Here is a 21,525-nt window from a genome sequence, read left to right as displayed (position 1 = left end):
TAGCTAGCTTTTCTATGGCTAAAATTCATGGCTGCATTCCCATTGGTGATACCTCTGACATATTTATACTTATATTTATATTTATATTATATTATATTTATATTGATATATTTATATTAAATATTATATATTATATATATTTACCTATTTATATTAAAATTTCAAGTTCCCTTTATTATTAGTATATATACAAATAGTTATAAAATCATAAAAAATAACATTTATGATTCTCTTGTCTATTCCTTTCTCAGTTCCTTAGTACCACGTCAGAATGGCAGTTTTTTTGTCATAGATATTCACCAGTGTATATGGTGTTACCAAGACAATTTTCTAACTTGGTTTAAAGGCAAGTTCCTCACTTAAAGTTCTTCCTAGTCTTTGCTGGATTCCTCCATTTCCAGGAAGAGCCCCTACTCTGATTGCTTAACCCACAGGCCAGGAACCTACAGTTCACACTTGGCATCATCTACATAAATCACTTCCCACACTCTCCCTTCTAAGTCATGACCTTGAACTACAGAGAGAGAAAGAGAGAGAGAGAGAGAGAGAGAAATACCACTTGTTTCTCTAAGTCTTAATTCCCTTAGCAAGACTTCAAAGTTATTTAAGAGGAACGTGATCCCCTCTCGGGGGTATAACAGGACCTTCTCCCTTCGGGGACAGTATAATCTCAACAATTCACTCGTGCAGCTCCAATGACACACACCAGCAAGTCACATTCTTCCACTAACCTCTAGACATTGCCTTGGCTGCCTCTCCTCCCCTGGGGATCTTCCTTCCTGGAGTCTCTCTTCCCTGCTGGCAGAGCCCACTGTGGTATTAAAGCACACCAGGCTTGGAGTCAGAGGTTCTGAAATCACATCTCAGTCCTCATGTGAACTGGCTGTATGAACCTGGGAAAATCCCTCAGACCTCACTGAATCTGCCTCTTCAGCTGGATACTTCATAGGACGGTTGCAAGGATTAAGTGCAAACATGTCTGGGAACGTCTTTTGTGAAGGATAAGGTGCTATTTAGCCATCAGTTGTGGCTATTAAGATCTTTGGAGCCTCATTCTTTCTTCAGTGCAGAGGTGGAGCTAACAGGCAACTGTAAGCAGGAAGACACAGCACATTCCCATAGGAAAACCACTTCCTGCTGAGCAATCAAGCCACCTAATTCATACTTTTTCTACAGGCAAGCATGAAGGAACATACCCATGCAACTTTATCTAGAACAGTCCATTGTTTTCCTCTAACATGAGGACTCAGATACTCAGAAGGATGCCTCAGAGATAACAATCTAAAGAAGGTATAGTTGGGTTAGATTGAAATACTCATAAAAGGAGGCTTTTTTTTTTTTTTTTTTTTCCCTTTAGCTGAGAGCTCAGTGCCCCTCCAGGAGGGAGGAAAAAGCCACAGGCAGCCTTGTTTTCTTCTCATTAGAAACCAAGTCCTAGCCCAGCAGAGGCACATTCCATAGGGGCTAGTTGGGTTTGAGTGGAGGCTGGAGCACAGAAACATCTTGGGTCCCCCTTCTTGCCTTCCTATAACAAAATCTCAGCAGTTGCTTAAATCTCAGGAGGCCTGGGATGAAACACCACCCAGGCCTGGCTGGACAGGAACAGACACATGCCTGGAGCCCAAATGTGACTCCAGGCTTTTAAGAGCTTGGCATGACCCCAGTTAAGCAATTCTGGAAGCCACAGAGACTCTCCCTTGACTCCCCTCTCCCCACACCCACTCTCCCGAGACCTTCCTGGAAAAAGCAATGCTGGATTGGCAACCACCTCGTGCTTCCTTTTTTCTGCCAGCCGTCTGTATTTCCAAAGCAATCAGGCCCTAAGCCTAACCACAGTGCTCAGGAAATGGAGGCTGCTTTCTGATTCTTTAAGCGACCTTACAGCAGGCAGCCAGCTCTTCCCCCTCACTACATGAAAGACAGAGAAAGAGAGAGAGAGAGAGAGAGAGAGAGAGAGAGAGAGAGAGTGTGTGTGTGTGTGTGTGTGTGTGTTTCCTTTAAGGCAACACAAGAAGAGTTTGATGTTTGGTTAGATCTTACTATTATATTTTAAATGTCATCTTTTAAGAGTCTTTTTTTTTCCTGGTTTCTAAGATTCACTTTGCCTTTGGATGGAAACTGCTGGAAAGACAGAGCTGCGCTGTGAAGGAGAGTGAAGCTAAGGCACGCTTAACAGTGGCAAGCTCAAGTCAGAGTTATGGAGCAAGATCAGTTCCTGGGGTGAGTCTGAAGAGGCTGCGAAACATGCTCTATCCAGCTGGGAGTTTTGGGGCTTAGAATGTTTGGGGATGGACCCAACATCTTGCCCCAGGCTCACCACTGTATAACAGGCTTTAGGTATGCATAAATCTAGTTTTGGGGGTCATATTTTGGCTCATTGGGTTCCTGAATGTATGTGTTGGAAGGTATTTTCAGTAGGTATCTGAATGATATGATCCCTGGGAAAGTTACCCTGTGGGATGGAGGCTCTCTGAACAAATGCTACCTTGTTTTCTTTCTTTGGTTCTTGGAGTGTCCTTTAAATTAATTGAAGCCTATAGGCCTTAAGCTGTGAACGACTTGATAGACTTCTGTTAAGACAGTGCAAGTTAGATTCAGGCACAAATAGTACCTTTCAATTGTGAGTGTGATTAATATTTGGCGATAAACAGAAGAGGGCTGGTAGCAGCCTAGCTTGTGCATACCTGGCTCCCCGTAATGAGAGAAACCACCTACTCATCTCCTTAGCCACATGAAAGGCTGCTGGCTTTTCTTCTCCAGGAAAATGCTCCATAATGGGGCCCAAGCTCTGGTCCCCAACAATGCAAGTGCCCTGGAGGAAGTCACCTGATTGGATAGGGTTAATCCACAGTCCCTGGGAAAATGCCTACCTCCCCACTACTCCCCATCAGCACGCCCGAGCCAGACCCTGCCTAGAGTTCTGACAGTGGTAACCATTCCTCTTTTCTGGCCTAAAGACTCTTCTCACCAGGACTATGCAGAATAGCAAGAGGCAACAGAGACTGATCTCATTTTACTGGTCAATGTTCTTTGGGAGAGTCTACTGGGTTACAGCAGAGGTTTCACCAGTGGTAAGAAATATATCAATCCTGTTAACCCAATGTATGCACAAACAGATTGCAAAAAACAATATTTACCCTAAGTATGTGATATACACTGATATTTTTCTTTCTATCCTGTGCTATTCAATTGTTTAAAATGCTGCTCTCCATATATTAAACTGATTTCACAGTCCTGTGAATGGGTTCCTACCCACAGCTCAAAGTTTGGTAGAAGAACAGAACCTGCTCTAAGTAGCTTCCAAGTTAGGAGCTCAGGCTTTGACCAGATAAAAACAATGGATTCTATTGGATTCATTTGCAAATATTTCCTGAGCACCTAGTAGGTCCCAGGCACTGGCACAAGTGCTGGGTATATGGAGTAGAATAAAGAAAACAAAGTGAAAGTCACCTTTTGAATCACAGGCAGGGTTCAGCAGCAGAAAAGGATTCACTTGGAAAAAATTATTCAATCAGTATGTTTTTAAAAAGTAATCATGTGTATGTATAAAACAGAACTAATCATATTTCAGGATAAAACATTATGAATGACTCTTAAGGAAATTCCAGATTTGGAAATTATTTCTGATTCAGTATCCACTTGATGTGCATTTACACTTGGCCATAACAGCTTCATATTCTAATCAATACCATTTAGCTCTCTCCACGGATATGAATCAGAGACCCTTACTCCATGAGCACACAAATGTGGAGTGATTTCAGCTTTCTCAGGGACCATTTATTCTGAAATAAACATGAATTTCATTGACATTCCCTTTATACTGTATGAGATCAAGTCAATATATACAAATCAGGATATGAACAAAATTGACCCCATAGCTACAAACGGTGAGGTGAAAATAGCAAACAGATTATTAATTACAAAGAGGGTTTCTGCTGCACAGGCAGTTCTTCTGTGCCGGCCCTTGCAGCTTTCCCTCACGAAGCTTCTCCCACTCTGGTCAGGCAGATATTTGTATCATGGAGCAGAGTCCTGCAGTGTCCCCTGGGAGAAGCCACATGCAAGGACTTTACCCTATGCTACATCATTTCAAGGCTTTCCACCCTGAGTGCCTTTGAACTGATAACATTACACAGTGTAGAGCTCAAGTATCAGTGCTTTGAGTCTTCTGTTTTATCTTTAAAAACCATGAGAGTTTTGCACAAGTCTACACATGAAGTCCTTCTACCTCACTCCCAAAATTTTCAGGTGAAATACAGGCTTATCTTGTAGCTTCCCAAACTCTTCTGAAATCTTCCGCTAACTCCCACATTATTCAGGCCCCCAAGGGAAGAAGCACAGGCCTGAGTAACAGCTGTCGATATTTACCAATGGGAGGAATACCACACTCTTAGCTCCTGCATCAAGGTGGCCCTGTTGTTTCAGAGGATGGAGAGCAAAGGCAGCTGTTATTAAATTTTCTGCTCTCACCTCACGCCCAGCAGTTAACGGATTTTCACATACCCCAATGTTTATTATACAATCTTTTTGTTCCAGGCACTAAGGATTTATATTTTTTAAAACTTACATAATCCTCACCATAACACTGTAAGGTAGATAGAAACATTAACCTCATTACACAGATAAGAAAATGGAAGCATAAGAGAGGTTGTACCTCTGGGGGGAAATAGGGGTCAAGCTCACTTCAGGTCTGTCCCAACTGAGTTACACTCTTAACCACGCTTCTCTGCCCCTCTGTGAAGAGTTAGGAATCTGCATAAATACCACAAAATGACATGATATGCAAAAGAATGTTTAATTACTAATTCTCTTCCTAAAATTAAATTGTAAAAAAAATTTTTAAAGCTCATCCTCACCTTTTGGGTTTTTATAATGGTAAGTCTCATAGAAGTTAAAACATACCAATACTCCTAGGGTTGAAAACTAGGGTTGTCTCTTAACAATATGGCAGATGTACAAGGTCACTATAGAATTAGATTTAACCTGAGCTTTGGCATTCAAAGTGTTCAGGTGCAATAAAGTCAGACTCCAAATTTTCATACCTAGGTGCCCAGCTTTCCACAGCGTGATCCAATGGGACCCCTTGGGGATGGGGTGTGTAGCATTTACTGAGGATGAGCAGGAATGCGAAACCATTAAGTTAAATGCCCTGGGCAGCACGGTCTCCTGGCCTATCCCATGTATTTATACTATGCGTGAAGGCTGGACTATCCAGGTTATGGGCACAAAAAAGGAAAAAGAGGAGGCCTAATCTGACCCTGACCCACTGCTGTACCTGAAGGCTTTGCCATCCCTTATCAGCCACTGCCAGTCCAGTCTACTGGCACCTCATGAACACTCACTGGCTCACTGCAGGTGGACAAAGACATTCCCAAGCAATAGCAAGGAGATAACCGGGGTGAAGACCACCAGCAGCCCAGGAGTCCCAATATTTTTACAGCCCAGGCTGCACGGTGCTCTTTAACCAATCACTTCTGCAAACTGTTGTTCATATCCATTGTAACAAAGTCTAGGGCTGCCCAAAGCCAGTGTTTAAGGATATATAGCAATCGCCTGGGGCGCTGATTAAAAAATGCAGAATCCATAGGGATTCTAATGCAGCAGATAAGGTAGACCCTGGAATGTTTTCAGTAATTGCCCCAGATGACAAAGCTTCACTCTAGGTAAACCTTTGTCTATCAGTTTTGTATGAAACTAATTATCCATATATGGCCCTGTCCTGACACTAGACTGTAAACACCATGAGGCTTGGGACTGTTTTTTTCTTCTTTGTATCTTCAATGCCCAACCTGACACCTGGTTCACTGAATGAATAGTAGTTGAAACCGATTGTCTCACAGAGATGAAGCTCTGTGCCTTATCCTTTAGGTACAGAGAGTGATACATAGCATCTGATCTACCCTGGAAGACTGACAAGGCTGATCCCATATCAGCAGAATCTGAATCGAGAATATGGCAGAATATTATTGCTTTTGCCAGAACAACCAGATGAAGAACAAAAAGTGAATGTGCTCCATCCCCTCATGAGGCTTCTGAAGCTTTCCTTATGATCTGATCACAACAAAGGAGACAGGCAACTGACAAACAACACGCTGGCCCTGAAACACCGCTGGCATCTTTGTTATCAGCCTTCCTGGCCCTTACAGGGAGATATGCATTCAGCTCTCCAGCAAGGAACAGACAGAAAACTTCAGCCTCTCTCTTAATAAGTCCTTGATTTACTTGTCTCAAGGTAAGAGGACAGTGGCGGTAGGTTGAGATTTTTCAGGGTTTGGAGTGGTGGCTTTCCAGCTCTTGTGTGTGGATTACTAGGGTAAGCCCAGAAGCAAGGAGTGTTAAACCAGAACCCCAGATGATTTAGATGAAGATGGCCCCAGGCCACCGCAGGTGAGCATCTTCATAGGATTATCAGCTCAAAACCAGCTGTGCCAATTTCCTGCTGGGGAGCTGGGAAAAGCAGAAAATTTATCAAGCACTGGTAAGAGTGAACTAATTATAACTGCTAAAGTGTTGGTTGGACGCAGGAAAATGTTTCCTTGGTGGGCTTGTGAGTACCTGGAAAATTTCAGGAGTGGCAGTGTACCTACTTCTCTGGAATTTCCTGAAAAATGGGATCCTAAAAATAGGCTGAGAATTGGCCCATGCGTCCTTTTATTTTCTTAAATCACCTTTTAAGTCACTGATAAAAATTTTATTTTTATTCATTTATTATTTATTTTGGATTCAGGAGGTACATGTGCAGGTTTGTTACACTGGTAGATTGTGTGATGCTAAGGTTTGAGGTACAGATGGTCCCATCACCCAAGTGTCAGCATAGTACCCGATAGGTAGTTTTCCAGCTCACGCCCCCTCCCTCTTCTCCTAGTAGTCCCCTATATGTCCTGGATATACATATTGTCAGCTCCGTGTTTCTGCCCTGTGTGTAATTTTCATACTTCACATTCCACCCTAAGGTGTGGAGCTCTTAAGGGTAGGAAAATAAAATTCTGTTCATTATTGGCATCGTTAGCCTGGTTCCCCATGAGCTGACTCCAATGTACTTACCTAGTTTCATAGTCTGCTTCGCTGCCCACCACTGCTCTCCACTCTCTCGCTCCCTCCTACATGACACTTATGTGAGCCTCCCAGGACCATTATCTAGCTGATATACACCAACATAACTGCACACGAAGGGCTAAAACATTGAAACACTCCATGCTAGTCGGCAAACGATGGCTGTCTCAGTCTCCATGAATACCCCCATCTGCTGCTCTGAACTCTCCCCTAGAATCCCCAAGATGTAACAGTAAATAAAGGGTTAATGCCTGGCACAGCAGGGAGGCTTCTAGGACCCTGCTGCAGCCCAGCTGGGGCCTACTCGTCCATTTTGATTGTCCAAATATTTTGAATATTATCCCTGGCTTCCAAATTCCCAAAACACACATCACATTTTCACCCCTCTGGGCTTCTGCTGGCACAGTGCCCTTTGCTCAGAATGTCCTTCCCTCCAGCCTTCTTGAAACCCCTCTCATAATCCAGATCTTGGGTTCAAACAATCTTCTCCAAGAAGTCCTCCCCAATCCCAGTCTCCCCTCTCAAAACAACTACTCCCTCCACCACAGCCACGGGCATTTTCTTCAAACCTTTGTGTATAACTCTTATCTTTTGTCTTCCTTTAGTTATTTATACATACGTTCTAACAGATCTACTTCCCCCACTGCTGAAATTTGAAGAATAGGTTTAAAGGTGAAATGATATTGTTCAATAAATTTCCAGAAAGGCCGGCCGCAGTGGCTCACAACTGTAATCCCAGCACTTTGGGAGGCTGAGGCAGGGCAGATCATCTGAGGTCGGGAGTTCACAACTAGCTTGATCAACATGGAGAAACCCCATCTCTACTAAAAATACAGAATTAGCCTGGCATGGTGGCACATGCCTGTAATCCCTGCTACTTGGGAGGCTGAGGCAGGAGAATTACTTAAACCCAGGAAGTGGAGGTTGCAGTGAGCCGGATCAGGCCATTGCACTATAGCCTGGGCAACAAGAGTGAAAATCCATCTCAAAAAAAAAAAAAAAAAAAAAAAAAAAAATTCCAGAAAACCAGTCTTGGGCCACATGGCAATTTCTTTGAAGCTAACAGTCCTATCTGATGAGATCCTTCCGATGCAAGGACATGCTTTAACCACAGACGGGTTTGACTCTCCCAGTTTCTTGGGTATGGTTTGGAAGACCACGGGAGTACATTAAAAGGTCCAGCATCAGCTGGGTGCAGTGTGGCTCACACCTGTAATCCCAGCACTTTGGGAGGCCGAGGTGGTCAGATCACTTGAGCTCAGGAGTTCCAGACCAGCCAGGCCAACATGGTGAAACCCTGTCTCTACTAAAAATACAAAAATTAGCCCGGCATGTTGGTGCACGCCTATAGTCCCAGCTACTCAGGAGGCTGAGGCATCAAAATCACTTGAACCTGGGAGGTGGAGGTTGCAGTGGGCTGAGATCACACCACTGCACTCCAGCCTGAGCGACAGAGTGGAGTGAGACTGTCTCTTAAAAAAAAAAAAAAAAAAAAGTCCAGCATCTAGAAGCCAGAGGCAAATATAAGCAAGTCCCCAAACCAAAAAACATCCTATCAAATATAGTACCTGGGACAGAGGGGCTGGCAACGGGCTTCCTGACTGTACTGACAGTGCCTCTTCTCACAGACAAGAGCTCTGCCTTCTCTATGCCAAACCCATCTTCATCTGCCACGCTGCAGGACAGACCTGCTAGGCAGAGGCAGCCAGCAGACCTGATCTGACTTTAGTTTCTTCTCGAAACTGCCTTCCTTTGTCTTTTTGTTTTCTAGCTTCTCATTACCTTGCAGAGGCAGCATTTCAGCAAATAATAGATTGTAAACCTCCTGAGGCCAGCAGCAGCTCTTGCTGACCCTTTCACTCTCCATAATAGCTAATGATGATAGTATTAGACACTCATCGTGCACTATTATATGCCAGGCTTTGTTCAATGCACTCAACCTTACTAACCCATGATATCCCAACTATTATCAGGTACTGTTTTGTTTGTTTGTCTGGGATAGGATCTTGTTCTTTTGCCCAGGCTGGAGTGCAGTGGTATGATCACAGCTCACTGCAGCCTTGACTTCCTGGGCTCAAGTGATCTGCCCACTTCAGCCCCCCCAGTAGCTGGGACTATAGGCACATGCCACCACACCCAGAAAATTTTTGTATTTTTTGTAGAGATAGGGTCTCCCCATGTTGCCCAGGCTGGTCGTGAACTCATGGCCACAAAAGATCCACCCGCTTCAGCCTCCCAAAGTGTTGGGATTACAGGCGTGAGCCACTACACCTGGCCTCAAGTACCATTATTAGCTTCATTTTACAAATGGGGAAGCCAAGTTGAGAGTGGCAAAATGATCTGAGGTGGGGATTGGCCCAGCTAGGCAGTCTGGCTCCAGTGTCCTTGCTCTTAACTGCTACTCAACATCTACTGTGTAGTAGGTGTACAATACAAGTCTGTCAAATATATGAGAAGTGTCTACAGGGCCTTCTTGGTTAAAAGGACACTACTTTAAGAGAGATTTTTATAAGCACTTGACATCCCCAAACTTCCCCAGATGACTTGTAGCTATGTTCTCATCATATACATACTGTACAACCCCAAACACCAGTCACAGGGGACATGCGGTACACACACTCTGCTTAAGCGTATGTGGATAATAGAGATAAATGCTATGAGTGTTTGAAGGGCCTGAGTGGGGAAGAAAGGCTTGGAAGTAGTTTGGCCACTTTAGGACAATAAACTTTTACTCATTGAAGCAGAGAGACGTGTGTGAGTGCATTCATGCGTGCATGCGTGTGCAGGGTGAGTGATGATCAATAGGGAGTGAGCTGGTGGGGGCATCTCTTTTCTTTCTCCTCCCTGTGGTCTGACAAAGCCTGTCTGTCTTGGCTTGCAACCATTCGTAAAGACTCCATAGCTTCCACTGGCCTCCTGCGCAGGAGGGCAGGGAGCAGGGAGTCATTCATCACTGTCAGGAGATGTGCTGCACGCAGCAGGGCTCGCTTTCTTCCCTGCTGCTCCTGCAGCTAGAGCTGCAAATCTTGAAAAGATGCAGAACATGCACATAGCAAATAACCATTCATCATCTCAGCTCTGGAAGCCCCGGGAGAGGCCCCTCCCCATGTGGGGCTGACCCATTCTGACTTGGACTCCAGCCCCACTGGAATTTGGAACACAGGGACTTTTCAGGTGCCTAATCCCTGCCCCAGCCTATCCCCATCCTGGATAATCTATTGAGGTTTGGGGTTAAAATTCTCTGAAATGATCCCCCCTGCCCCTTTCTCTACAAGGTCAGATTTTCAGAGTGCTTTCAGCAATCAGACTGCTGCCAAGGTGGCCCGTAATCATTAAATTATGAAAATACAAGTTGCTGAGAGGAAATGAATACCAGGTTTCACTAGGGAAAAGCCTGCTTTCTTGTGAAGTAATTATAAAATTAAAGTATCATATTTCTCTGGTGAGTATAAAAAGTCTCCTCATAAGGTAGGTCTGCGGCATGACAGCAACATCAGGATTTACACTGGCGTGGGACTGAGAGATCCTTCTGTGCCCCCCAAATGCCAGAGACATCTGTAGGTAAATTTCCGAAGACTGGGTTAAGAGTGATTAAAAGCAGAAAGAGGGAAAAGTACCGAGTTTGAATTTTTCAATTACTCTGTAAAACTCAAGAGTCAAGCTGTTCAAAAATGCAGGGTTTCCAAGGAAGGCTAATAATGGTGAGCTAATTAGACCCACAGGCATGGCCAACATATAAATTCGGGCCCAAAAGAGGGACACTGTCCCTTTAAAAACTGCCATGGGATCTGTGGAAAAGCTAATGAGGAGTGTCAGTTGGGGCTGCTTTATTAGGTGGTCCTCAAGAGGATAAAGCCTGGGGTTTCTGTAACAGGGCTTCTGTGCTTGATTCAATAAATCAATTTATATTAAATGCGGGTGCAGCTCTGAAGTTGGCTTCATAAAGCATTCTGTGGCGTTTCTCAATCTGCTTATCCACTTCCTTGTCAGCCTGCTTGAATGCACTGTCAGAGGGCATTGAAGAGAGCAATAAAGAATAAGATAGAAGCTGTATCTATATTTGTAAAACCCAACCTGGCAGCTCCAGACCATGCGTGGAACTATCTGCAGTGAGTTTCTCTCTCCAGAAAGCGTCTGGATTGTTGGTAAGAAGCCTGACGCTGTGGGGCTGTGCCTCTCCTCCCCAAGCCAAGCTGCAGGCTATAGATGGAGAATAAAGGTTGCCCCAAACACAATGGAAAGGGTTGGAAGCCAAGCTGCTTTAAAATCATGTTCTCAGGGCCTGAGATACTCCCCAAGAAATCAAAGGAAAAGCAAGAGGGACAACAGTGCCCACAGCTGGTCCTCATCCAGGAGACAGCTGAGAGCTGAAAGAAGGCTGCCGGGCTGCTTGGGGAGGGAAGTGCACCACTGACTAGGGCCGATGAAACGGGTCTCTCTTTAGTCTGGCCAGCTGGATGCAGCTTCTTGGTGGCCCAAAAGTGACCACTGGCTATGAGGTGAGTTGTTCCTAAGCACAATGACTGATGCCCCTGGGGATCAGAAAAGGGGTGTGATGCCCACCTGTCTGCAGACTCAGAGTCCAGCAGCAGAGGCACCGGAGGCTGGTGTGGCTACACCATTCCCTGTCCACACTTATCAGTACCCAGCTTTTAAAAAACTCTTTGCTGCCAGGTTCGGTGGCTCATGCCTATAATCTCAGCACTTTGGAAGGCTGAGGCAGGAGGACTGCTTGAACCCAGGAGTTCGAGACCAGTCTGGGTAACATGGCAAAACCCTGTCTCTATAAAGTACACAAAAGTTAGCAGGGTGTGGTGTCACACACCTATAGTACCAGCTACTCAAGAGGCTTGACTCAAGTTTTACAGAGTAATTGAAAAATTCAAACTTGGTACTTTTCCCTCTTTCTCACCTGAGCCTGGGAGGTAGAGGCTGCAGTGAGCTATGGTCATGCAATTGCCTTCCAGCCTGGGTGATAGAGTGAGACCCTGTCTTTAAAAAAAAAAAAAAAAAAAAAAAAACCAAACCAAAAAACTCTTTGCTGTTGGGATGTTGAGTTACAGAGAGCTCCTTGCACCACCCCATTCCCAACTACACCCACGCTCTTCTACAATGGAGACCACAGCACCATCCCGTAGAACTTTCTGTGATGATGGAAACGTTCTATATCTGCATGGTCCAATTCAGCAGCCACTAGCCACATGTGGCTACTGAGCAACTGAGATTCGGCTAGGGCAACTTGGGAAATAAATTTTTAATTTATGTAATTTTAACTAATTTAAATGGCCACATGTAGCTAGTGGCTACTGTGCTCGAGAGCACAGAGAATGGAAAAGGTTTTCTTTGCCTCAATAAAAGTAGAAAGTGCTGAAAGGAGAAAACGAGCTGACTCCACTTCTGCTCCCAGTGGAAAATCCCCTATTTGCTCATAGTTTTAAGGAAAAGAGAGGAAGGAAAATTATCATGATGTATCATCAAGTTAGAATTATAAAAATTAGGGGCTCTAAGGGACAAAATAAAACATCGCCATCTCTGGAATCTTTCTAATGGGATCTGTCTTTTCCAGCAGCTCTAAAAGCAGAGCAAAGCCCACCCCCTGCCCCCAGCACACTTAGAGGTTGGCAGCAATGGTCAGAGGAAGTATTTTACAAGCGAGAGACCTAGGCCAGGATTTGCCCAAGGCCCCAGAAGCTTGGCAGAGCAAAGTACGCAAGGTGCCTATCACCAAAACAGGACTCTCTTTACCAAGTCAAGCATGTGATCTCAAGTTACCAGTCCAGCCTGCCCCTGAAATAAGACCATCATAGCGTTAGAAAGGCTTTGCTTAAAGGAAGAATTCTGGTATACTTTGCTCATGACCAGAACCATCTGGAAGCAATCTAGCATTCACAAGATGGACTTTTCTTCTTTGGCCCTTGCTCTCTCTACAAATCCCATCAGCCCAGGAACAGCTGCCGGAGAACCTGGCCTGGCGCCATGGGTGAAGTTTCAGCCCGCTCCCACACACATGTCCTTCTGGGTCCCTGGCTTGCTTGCCACCCCATGTGGCTGGACATGGCACAAAGTACGCTGATCCTACTTGAGAAAGCGAAATAGCTAGCAGTCACAGGAGCAGAGACTTGGTGCCACAAAGCCAGCTGTGAGAAACTGCTGTTTCAACTCGGTAACACAGACACTTGCCAGTAAATTACAGCCTGAGACATCTCAGAGGCCTGCGGGTCGGGATACACTGCTCTCAAGGCAACACAATGCCAGCTACAGTGTGCATCCTGCAACAGCAGCTCAACACAAAGGGATGGGGAGGATGGGCCCCAGCTTGAGGACTCTGGCACCGGGACCAATGACACCATGCACAGGAGGTGAGAGCCAAGGGGGTGATAGGGAGAGCAAGGGAAGACTCCATCAGGAATGAACTCAGCGCTGGGGGCACTGCGAAGAGAGCGGCTTTGTAAATCGAGCCACTGTGCAAACTATCTGAGGAGAGGGGGAAGGGGAGGTGGGGGAGCCAGGGAAGAGGCCAACTGCATTATGAAGGTCCTGGTGACAATAACCTTTTGTCCTCAAAACAATTTGGGCCTGCCAAGCTGCTCCAGTCTCTGAGAAAGCGCGAGGGTGGGAAAAAAAGGATCCCCATAAAGAGGCAACAGACTCATTCTTAATTATGAGACAAGGCTTCCCAGAGCTGACATCCTCTCCCACACTTCCTCCTGCGGCAGACACACCACCGAGCGCCGGCGCGATGCTCCTCTAATGACAGCAGGCAATTTTTCTAAGAACTGGTTCTTTTGGGATCTTCCCCAGAACCCCCACCCCCAAATGACACAGGCTCTTAGTGAGAAGTGTGAAGCATCAGTTTAATTTGACCAATGGTCTACAGGGTCAGACTGGGGACTAGAAAAGTGACGGCCTCAGCAGCTCCTAATATGCTTCATTCCATCCTCTTGACCCTATAGGATCGTCAAGACAGTGGTCCTGGTCCTGGTGGATAGAGGGCCCCTGCTTAAATGTACACCGAAGCTCGAAATGGAATTATCATGTCTAATTATCCTAAAGAAAAGCTGACTGGCACATTGTGTAAGAACCCCAACAGTCAGAAACCTGGATTCTAGTCCTTATTCTGACACGTTTGCATCGGGGGAGGCTGAGCAAACCGCCTAATACCTCTAGGCCTCAATGTGCTCACCTGCAAAATGGGAGTAACGGGGAGTCATTCCACATCCGGCAGTTCAGCATCTTAGTAAGCACCACACACTCTGAAGTTACGCTGCCTGGATTCATATCCCACTTTCTCCTTTTATGAGTTCTATAACCTTGAGCAACTTAGCTCTGTGCCTCAGTTTCCTCATCTGTAAAATGTACCTAGTTCCTAGGACTGTTTTAAGAGTTAGGTATGAGGAATCAGGTAAAGCTCTCATCATAGTGTCTGGCCCTTAGCTCTTCCAATAATTGTCGGCCCAATTATCATGATGATTAGTGGGGAATGAAGAAGAAAAAAAATTCCACAACTAGGCATTTACTACAAGGATTAAACAGCTTTGCAGTAGTAATCCTTTACTACAAGGATTCTCACAGCTTTTACCTGTGAGAAGGTTTCAGAAAAATGGGTTCCAGGCCCAAGTAATCCTTCCATCTCAGCCTCCCGAGGAGCTGAGACCATAGGCATGTGCCACCACGCCTGGCTAATTTAAAAAATTTGTTATAGAGATGGGGTCTCCTCATGTTGCCCAGGCTGGTCTTGAACTCCTGGGCTCCAGTGATCCTCCCATCTCGGCCTCTCAAAGTGCCAGGATTATAGGCATCAGCCACCATGCCCAGCCTCCCATCTTTAAGTCCTAAACAATAACTGCTAGATCTAAGGCTTTCTGTTAGAGGGTAAAAACATTTTAAAAAGGAATTCATTAAAGTTGGGGGGGGCGGTGCTTTATATAGGCAGTAGTCTAAATTGAATGGATGATTGATTTATTGATTCATTTACTTATTTAGAGATGTGGTTTTGCTCTGTTGCCCAGACTGGAGTGCAGTGGCGTGATTCTGGCTCACTGCACCCTCGAATTCCTGGACTCAACTGATCCTACCACCTATGCCTCCCCAAATGCTGGGATTATAGGTGTGAGCCACTGGGCTTGGCCTAAACTGGTTTTCAATTTCTTAGGTTCTTCTAACAAAGATGTAAAGGGCTTTTCTTCACCTTAAGTCCTATTTTCAAATCAAAAGTCAGAACAGGTAGAAAATGCACAAAGATGCACATAAATCTGCTTGTAGCCAAGGTTGCGAGCCAACAGCCGTGTGGGGAATTAGGCTGAAAACAAATCAGCAAATCACGTCTGACTAAAGCCATTCTCAGTTGTGGCTCCTTCATTATTCAGTACCTTCTGTGAAGTTCCATACAATTAAAAATAGCCCATTTGTGGACTGTTTATCTGCTTAGGACCACGCTAAGGCAGAGAGAGAGAGAGGCAGAGAGAGAGAGAGAGAGAGAGACAGACAGAGAGAGAGAAGGAAAATGAGAAAGAGAACAAGAGCAAGTGTGCACGCAAGACTGAACGAAAGTAACTGTGTGCATATAAAGTTGGATATAATCTAGTCCCTGAACTTAGCTACATTTTTTTTAAAAAAATTATAAAACTGGGACAATCTTTAGACATTTGCTAAATATTAAAATGTACAAGCCACTAAAACCAAACCAAACCAAAACAAGACAAACAAACAAACAAACAAACAAAAAACAGAGCTTCCAGGGTTTGGAGAAAGAAACATAAAAAAACTAACCCCATCACACATTCTACTTACAAAGAGACGTTTGAGTGGAACCTTTACAGCCTTTGAAAGCATCTTGCCCATTAAAGTGACGGTGCCTATTATCTCATTAGGAGTGCTTTTCAAAGTTAGTAACAACGAGCTGTTCTTCTCCCCCTTTGAATCAGTACTAAGCATCTGCAACAAAGATACTTTTCCTTATTACAAAATCCTAGGCAGATATTTACTATTTGTTTTGACTACTTTAGATCTAATTCGCCTTTCTGGCATAGAAAGAACATAGGTACAGCCTTGCCTCAAGCTCAATCTGTTTTAAATGTGCACATCGACTGTCTGCAACAATGACCTCCCCACTTCTGTCAACTATACTTCTTTTCTTCCTTTCAGCCAATACGTAATTGCTGCCTGTCTACTATGTGTCAGGCACAGGACTAGGCACTGGTGTCCCCCTCAAGGAGACTACAGACTTGAAGAGACACATTTAAATAGGCAACTGGTGTTGTCAAAGACTTACCTTTATCCCCTGGCCTAAATCATTTAGTTTCTTACTCATTTTCGTTCCTTCTGTGTTTTCTGCTTCTATCCCTCTATTTAGTCCTTGAGACCTCACATAAATGTTGCTATGATAGTTTTTCTCTGGGTACCTGAATCTGCTTTCTCTCCTAGTCAATTTCATTCCAACTTCTCTTAGAATGGCCTTCCAAAAACATTGCTTTCATTTAATTCTCTTTCTTAGGAATATATAAGAGCACCCCATAGCCTCCCAGTAAATCTAAATTTGTCTGGCATCCCATTTTCCCTATCATGTTCCCTCAGTACCAGCCCCATCTGTCTCTCACAGTCTCTCCTCTTCTATCTGGTCATATTCCTCGATATCTTTTAGATCTACTCTTTTCATGTGTTTACAACCATGTGGGTTCCTAGCCTTCCATCTTTCCAAATTCTACAATTCCCAGACTAAGTCCCATGATGCTTTGCTGAATTACACTAGCTCTCACCTTAAACTTTTCCTGTACAAGTGCCGATTTTGCTAACTAAATAAAAATGGATTTACAAGAAAACCTAGTCAGGGTTGGTATGATGACCCTGGGGCATCAAAACTCCAGAACTCAGAGCTGCAAAGGTGAATCCTTTCTGATAAATCCATTCATATTTTAGAGCAGCGGTAAATTCTTAGGCTTTAGAACCAGTCTCTGATGCAACTACTTAACTGCCCTGTTGCAGTGTGAATGAAGGCAGTCACAGATCAAACAAACAAATGGTAATAGCTATATTTTAAAAAAATATTTATAGAAGTAGGTGGGGTAGGCAGAATCTGACTCTTAGGTCATAGTTTGCTAACCTTGTTGTAGAGGAAGAAGAGTGGATACAGGTGAGGAACTTCTATTGGTTTGCAAAGGACAACCAGAAGTCCCTTAGATTGGCCTCTTATCTTCGCTGGGTAGCTCAACTTGTTCCCTGAAGACAGTATGTAGCCTGGAGGTAGATCCCTGGCCAAGTCATCACCATGGGAATTTGGGCTGTGACCATCTGCTATTGCTATTTTGGTCAATGTGGAAGAGATAAGAAAATCTACTTCGACTCTGTTGGAGATATGGGGAAGAAAGGGTCCATTGTCTCATTCTCGTATGTTCTTCCAGACTGGCAGGAGGCTCGCTTGTTAGGACGCCAGGGCACAAGAGCAAATCTTCACCCGCACAGTGCCAGGCACTGCACTCTCATTTAATCCTTATATCAACCATAGAGTGTAAGTACCTATCCATCATATCTGTTAGTCAGATAAAAGAAACGATGAGGTCTTAGTCAACTTTAGCCACTGCTCCATTCTAGAAATGGTCTTGATGCTTACACAGCTGTGTTTTTGGAATAAGAGAACCCCCTAGACAAGAGTTCTTATTTCAGTTTGAATGTGATATTAATGAGAACAGCTCGTTAACTTTAGCCTTGATAACGAACCTTCAAAGGACATATCTTGTTATCACTTTATCCATGGAAAAATGGGCTCTAGAGGTTAAGCAATTTAACCAACTTTGCTCATTTAGAAAAATCAGAGTCAGGGGCCGGGCGCGGTGGCTCAAGCCTGTAATCCCAGCACTTTGGGAGGCCGAGACGGGCGGATCACGAGGTCAGGAGATCGAGACCATCCTGGCTAACACGGTGAAACCCCGTCTCTACTAAAAGTACAAAAAACTAGCCGGGCGAGGTGGCGGGCGCCTGTAGTCCCAGCTACTTGGGAGGCTGAGGCAGGAGAATGGCGTAAACCCGGGAGGCGGAGCTTGCAGTGAGCTGAGATCCGGCCACTGCACTCCAGCCTGGGCGACAGAGTGAGACTCCGTCTCAACAAAAAAAAAAAAAAAAAAAAAAAAAAAAAAGGAAAAATCAGAGTCAGGATTTGAACCCAAGTCAGTCTGGCTCAATAAACCTTTGGCCATTCTACCTCTTTAATAATCCTGACCTAAACACATAAAGCTTCATGTGTTTTTAAAGCCCTCAAATGTTTGCTGCATGTGAAGTGAGAAATCAGGTCAGTTTCACGGGGTCCAGTATCCCCAAGGAGAGCCTCGAAGAAGCAGAGAGGCAAACCAAGGCTTGTGATTTGGTCCTAAACAAAAATAGCAGAGGCAGGTGTAGCCCCTTGTCCTTCACCACAAACCCAGGTCTCTGGCTGTGCTTCCTGATCCAAACTGTGTAAGTGGCTTTTTATGGTGGTGATGCTTCCTTCACACACACTGTGTGGTGCCGAGGCGGAGGAAGGCATGTTCTTACCAGCCTGTCATATTAAAGTCCCTGTAGAGCATCTTCTTTCCAAGCTCCTTTCTCTGTACCCTCCTTGGAAACTCCAAATGTGTGAACTCATTTCCCAGCAAGTGAGGCTGCATGAATGCCTAATAGCAAAAAGAAAAAGAAAAAACACATACATACACGTATTTAGAGAAACAAAATAAGAATCAAGGATGCTTTGCAAATTGAGACAGGCCATATTTTAAAAACAAGAAAATTGCCTCATATTTTAAGTAAATAGATTTCAGAGTCTAACCACTAATAGAAGATGAGCACATAAAAATGAACTTACAAAGGAATGCAACTTTTTCATTTGATCTGATACATTGATTGTAACCAAATGCATAGCTGAAGGCATCAGGAAAAAAGACTGAGCTTCTCTCTGAAGCCTGGCTTTTTAGTTTTTCAAATGGTATATTGGTGAGATACAGGGTGAGAAAGCTCCCCTGACATGGCCTTTTCCACACTCATCTCACTTACATTCCTGGTTATCACGGCCTTGCCTTTGAAACCTGCGTGTGAGCTTTCACATAAACACAATGGCTCGAGTGCTGGTTGGGGCTGGATGCAGCAGACGGGAACTTTCTGTTGGACTCCCTCCAGTTTGCTCTGCAGTCATTTGATCGTGTCATTCGAAGAGTATTCTGGAGCAGATGGCTTCTCCCCCTCCCCCAAATCTCTGTTCACACTACAAAAGTCTTGAGCAAACAGCCACTTAGGGAATTGCTTTGAAACAACAGTCTCATTGTCACATTCAAAATTCAAATCTAGCATATGCAATGCTCACATATTAACTTCTCTACTCAGAGGCCACACACCGCTAGCAGGCCTGCACTAGAACTTCCCCGCATGAAGCTGTCCACCTGCTTCTGAGCAGCGTGGTGGAATGGATCTTCTCTCTTTTCTGGCAGGGAAAAGAGTGGGCAGAGCAAATCACAGCCTGGCACTGTAGGAAAGCAAGGGATCCCTGCCACCAGGCAGATGGTCAGGTCCTCAGTATATGGGTCGTAGGCATCTCCTACAGCTACTTTGCCAGGACGCAATGCCAGTGGATCTCCCACTGATTCTCATGAAGGTCTGGAGGTATTAGTTAGACATGAGTCATCTGATGCTAAGTTTTTCAGGAACCAAAGGGAGCAAGCTATATTGTCACCAGGCTGGTCATATATGCCCAGATATGGAACTCTGAGCAAGTAATTCTGGGTAGGCTTGGGGAAAGGACAGGATGGGATGAGACAGGGTGACTAAGGGTGAGCAGGAGAACTGTACTTCCCGTTTGCTGTAGCCTCAACAGTTTCCGGGTCTGGCGGACATTCTGGATCACTCTGAGGGGTTCTGAAAATCCTGCTGGGAGTAAGGCTTGCGGTAGCTATGGGTATCAAGTAAGCTTAAATACAGGGTTTTACAGAGAGGTTCTCCTGGGAAGGAATGAAGGCAACTAACACTTAATAGGTCAGGTCAACAGTGGTGCTTTGGGTGAGACGAATTTGGGTGTGAATCCAAGCTCTGCTTTCATAAGCAATGTGGTTTTAGCAGGTTATTTAATTTCTCGGGCCTCAGTTTATCTGTAAATGAGATTAATTATATATCTCACACTGCTGTTTTCATGTAATGTCTATTAATATACTTATCTTAGTTGTTTCTGCTTACAAAAAATTATTATAGTCACCTAATGATTATTGAGTCCTATTATATCCTGAGTACTACACTCAGTGCTTTGTGAGTTCTCATTTCACCCTCTTAACAATCTTACAGGCAACACTGGCTACATCATTTGTGGGGCCCAGTGAAAAACAGAAAGAGGAAGGCTGTGTTCAAAATTAAGAATTTCAAGACAGGAACAGCAGAGCATTAAACTAAGCATAGCACCCTGTGCGACCGCACAAGTCACAGGCCCATGAAGCTAGTCATGCCTACTGGGTACATACTATTTAATTCCTCTTTTATCTTGGTCCACCCGTGAAAACTAAGGAACAAAGACATAAGTGGTCAATGGACAGCAGCATCTGTTATAAGCCCTTTATGATGTTTCAGAACTTTGAGATTGTATTAGCATGAATATGACCCACTATCCAAGCTGGACTAACATGGGCTTAGGGGTTACCATGTGCCAGCCCCATACCAGACACTTGATACACCTGATCTTACTCCCCAACAATTTTACAAAGCATCAGTCACAGACTTGATTGACAAATGAGAAAACTACATCCCGGAGAGGTTAAGACCTAGCCCAAGGTCATTCACCCAAGACTGGGTGGATCTTGAGCCTGAGCTTAATATCATGGTTATAACCCTCATCCTAACCATATGTTGGGCCTTTAACCTACACATACAATTTAACAAAAGATAGTAAAGGGGCCATAAGAGGCCTGTGATCCTTTGCACTTAGACCATGCAGAGTCTGAATCAGTAAACCTTGTTAAAAGAACTCACACACACAGAGCCACACACGGTATGGGCACAAGGATATCTCTGACATTTATAACATTAAATAACTAGAAGAAATCATTGAATGAATAACTCATTAAATAAACTAGCCTAAATCCAAACAAGAGAATTCTATGGCGTCACTTACAATGACACTATAGAGAATATGCAATGACACAGAGTTGTGTTAAGTGTAAAAAAGTAGGTCTTCAAACAATATGTGTGTGTGCATGAACTTGTGAGTGCTGGGTCATATACGCACAGATCTTTGTAGAAGACATACATATGTATACAGATGCTCCTCTGCTTACAGTGGGGTTACATCCTAATAAACCCATCAGAATCTGAAAATATTGTAAGTCAAAATGCATTTCATACAACTATCCTACTGACCAGAGCTTAGCCTGGCCTACCTTAAATGTACTCAGAACACTTACATTAGCGTACAGTTGGGCAAAATTTTCTGGCAACACAGTCCACTGTAGAGTGGAAGTTGTTCACCCTCAT

At 44.3% G+C, this 21,525-nt stretch overlaps 1 protein-coding gene across 8 annotated transcripts in view; it reads right to left on the bottom strand.

The window, feature by feature from the left end:
- PPM1H (protein phosphatase, Mg2+/Mn2+ dependent 1H) overlaps positions 1-21,525 on the bottom strand; it is a 348,124-nt gene that overhangs the window by 117,951 nt on the left and 208,648 nt on the right. For all 8 annotated transcript variants that reach the window (XM_030939327.1, XM_030939326.1, XM_010381118.2 and 5 more), the window contains exon 6: positions 18,577-18,695. In XM_030939327.1, coding sequence (XP_030795187.1) covers positions 18,577-18,695 — 119 coding nt within the window. The remainder of the gene's footprint in view (positions 1-18,576; positions 18,696-21,525) is intronic.

This window comes from Rhinopithecus roxellana, chromosome 10, assembly GCF_007565055.1.
Source record: "Rhinopithecus roxellana isolate Shanxi Qingling chromosome 10, ASM756505v1, whole genome shotgun sequence".
NCBI classification, from domain to species: Eukaryota; Metazoa; Chordata; class Mammalia; order Primates; family Cercopithecidae; genus Rhinopithecus; species Rhinopithecus roxellana.
Note: the sequence above shows the minus strand (reverse complement) of the source record. Positions and strands in the feature narration are given on the sequence as shown.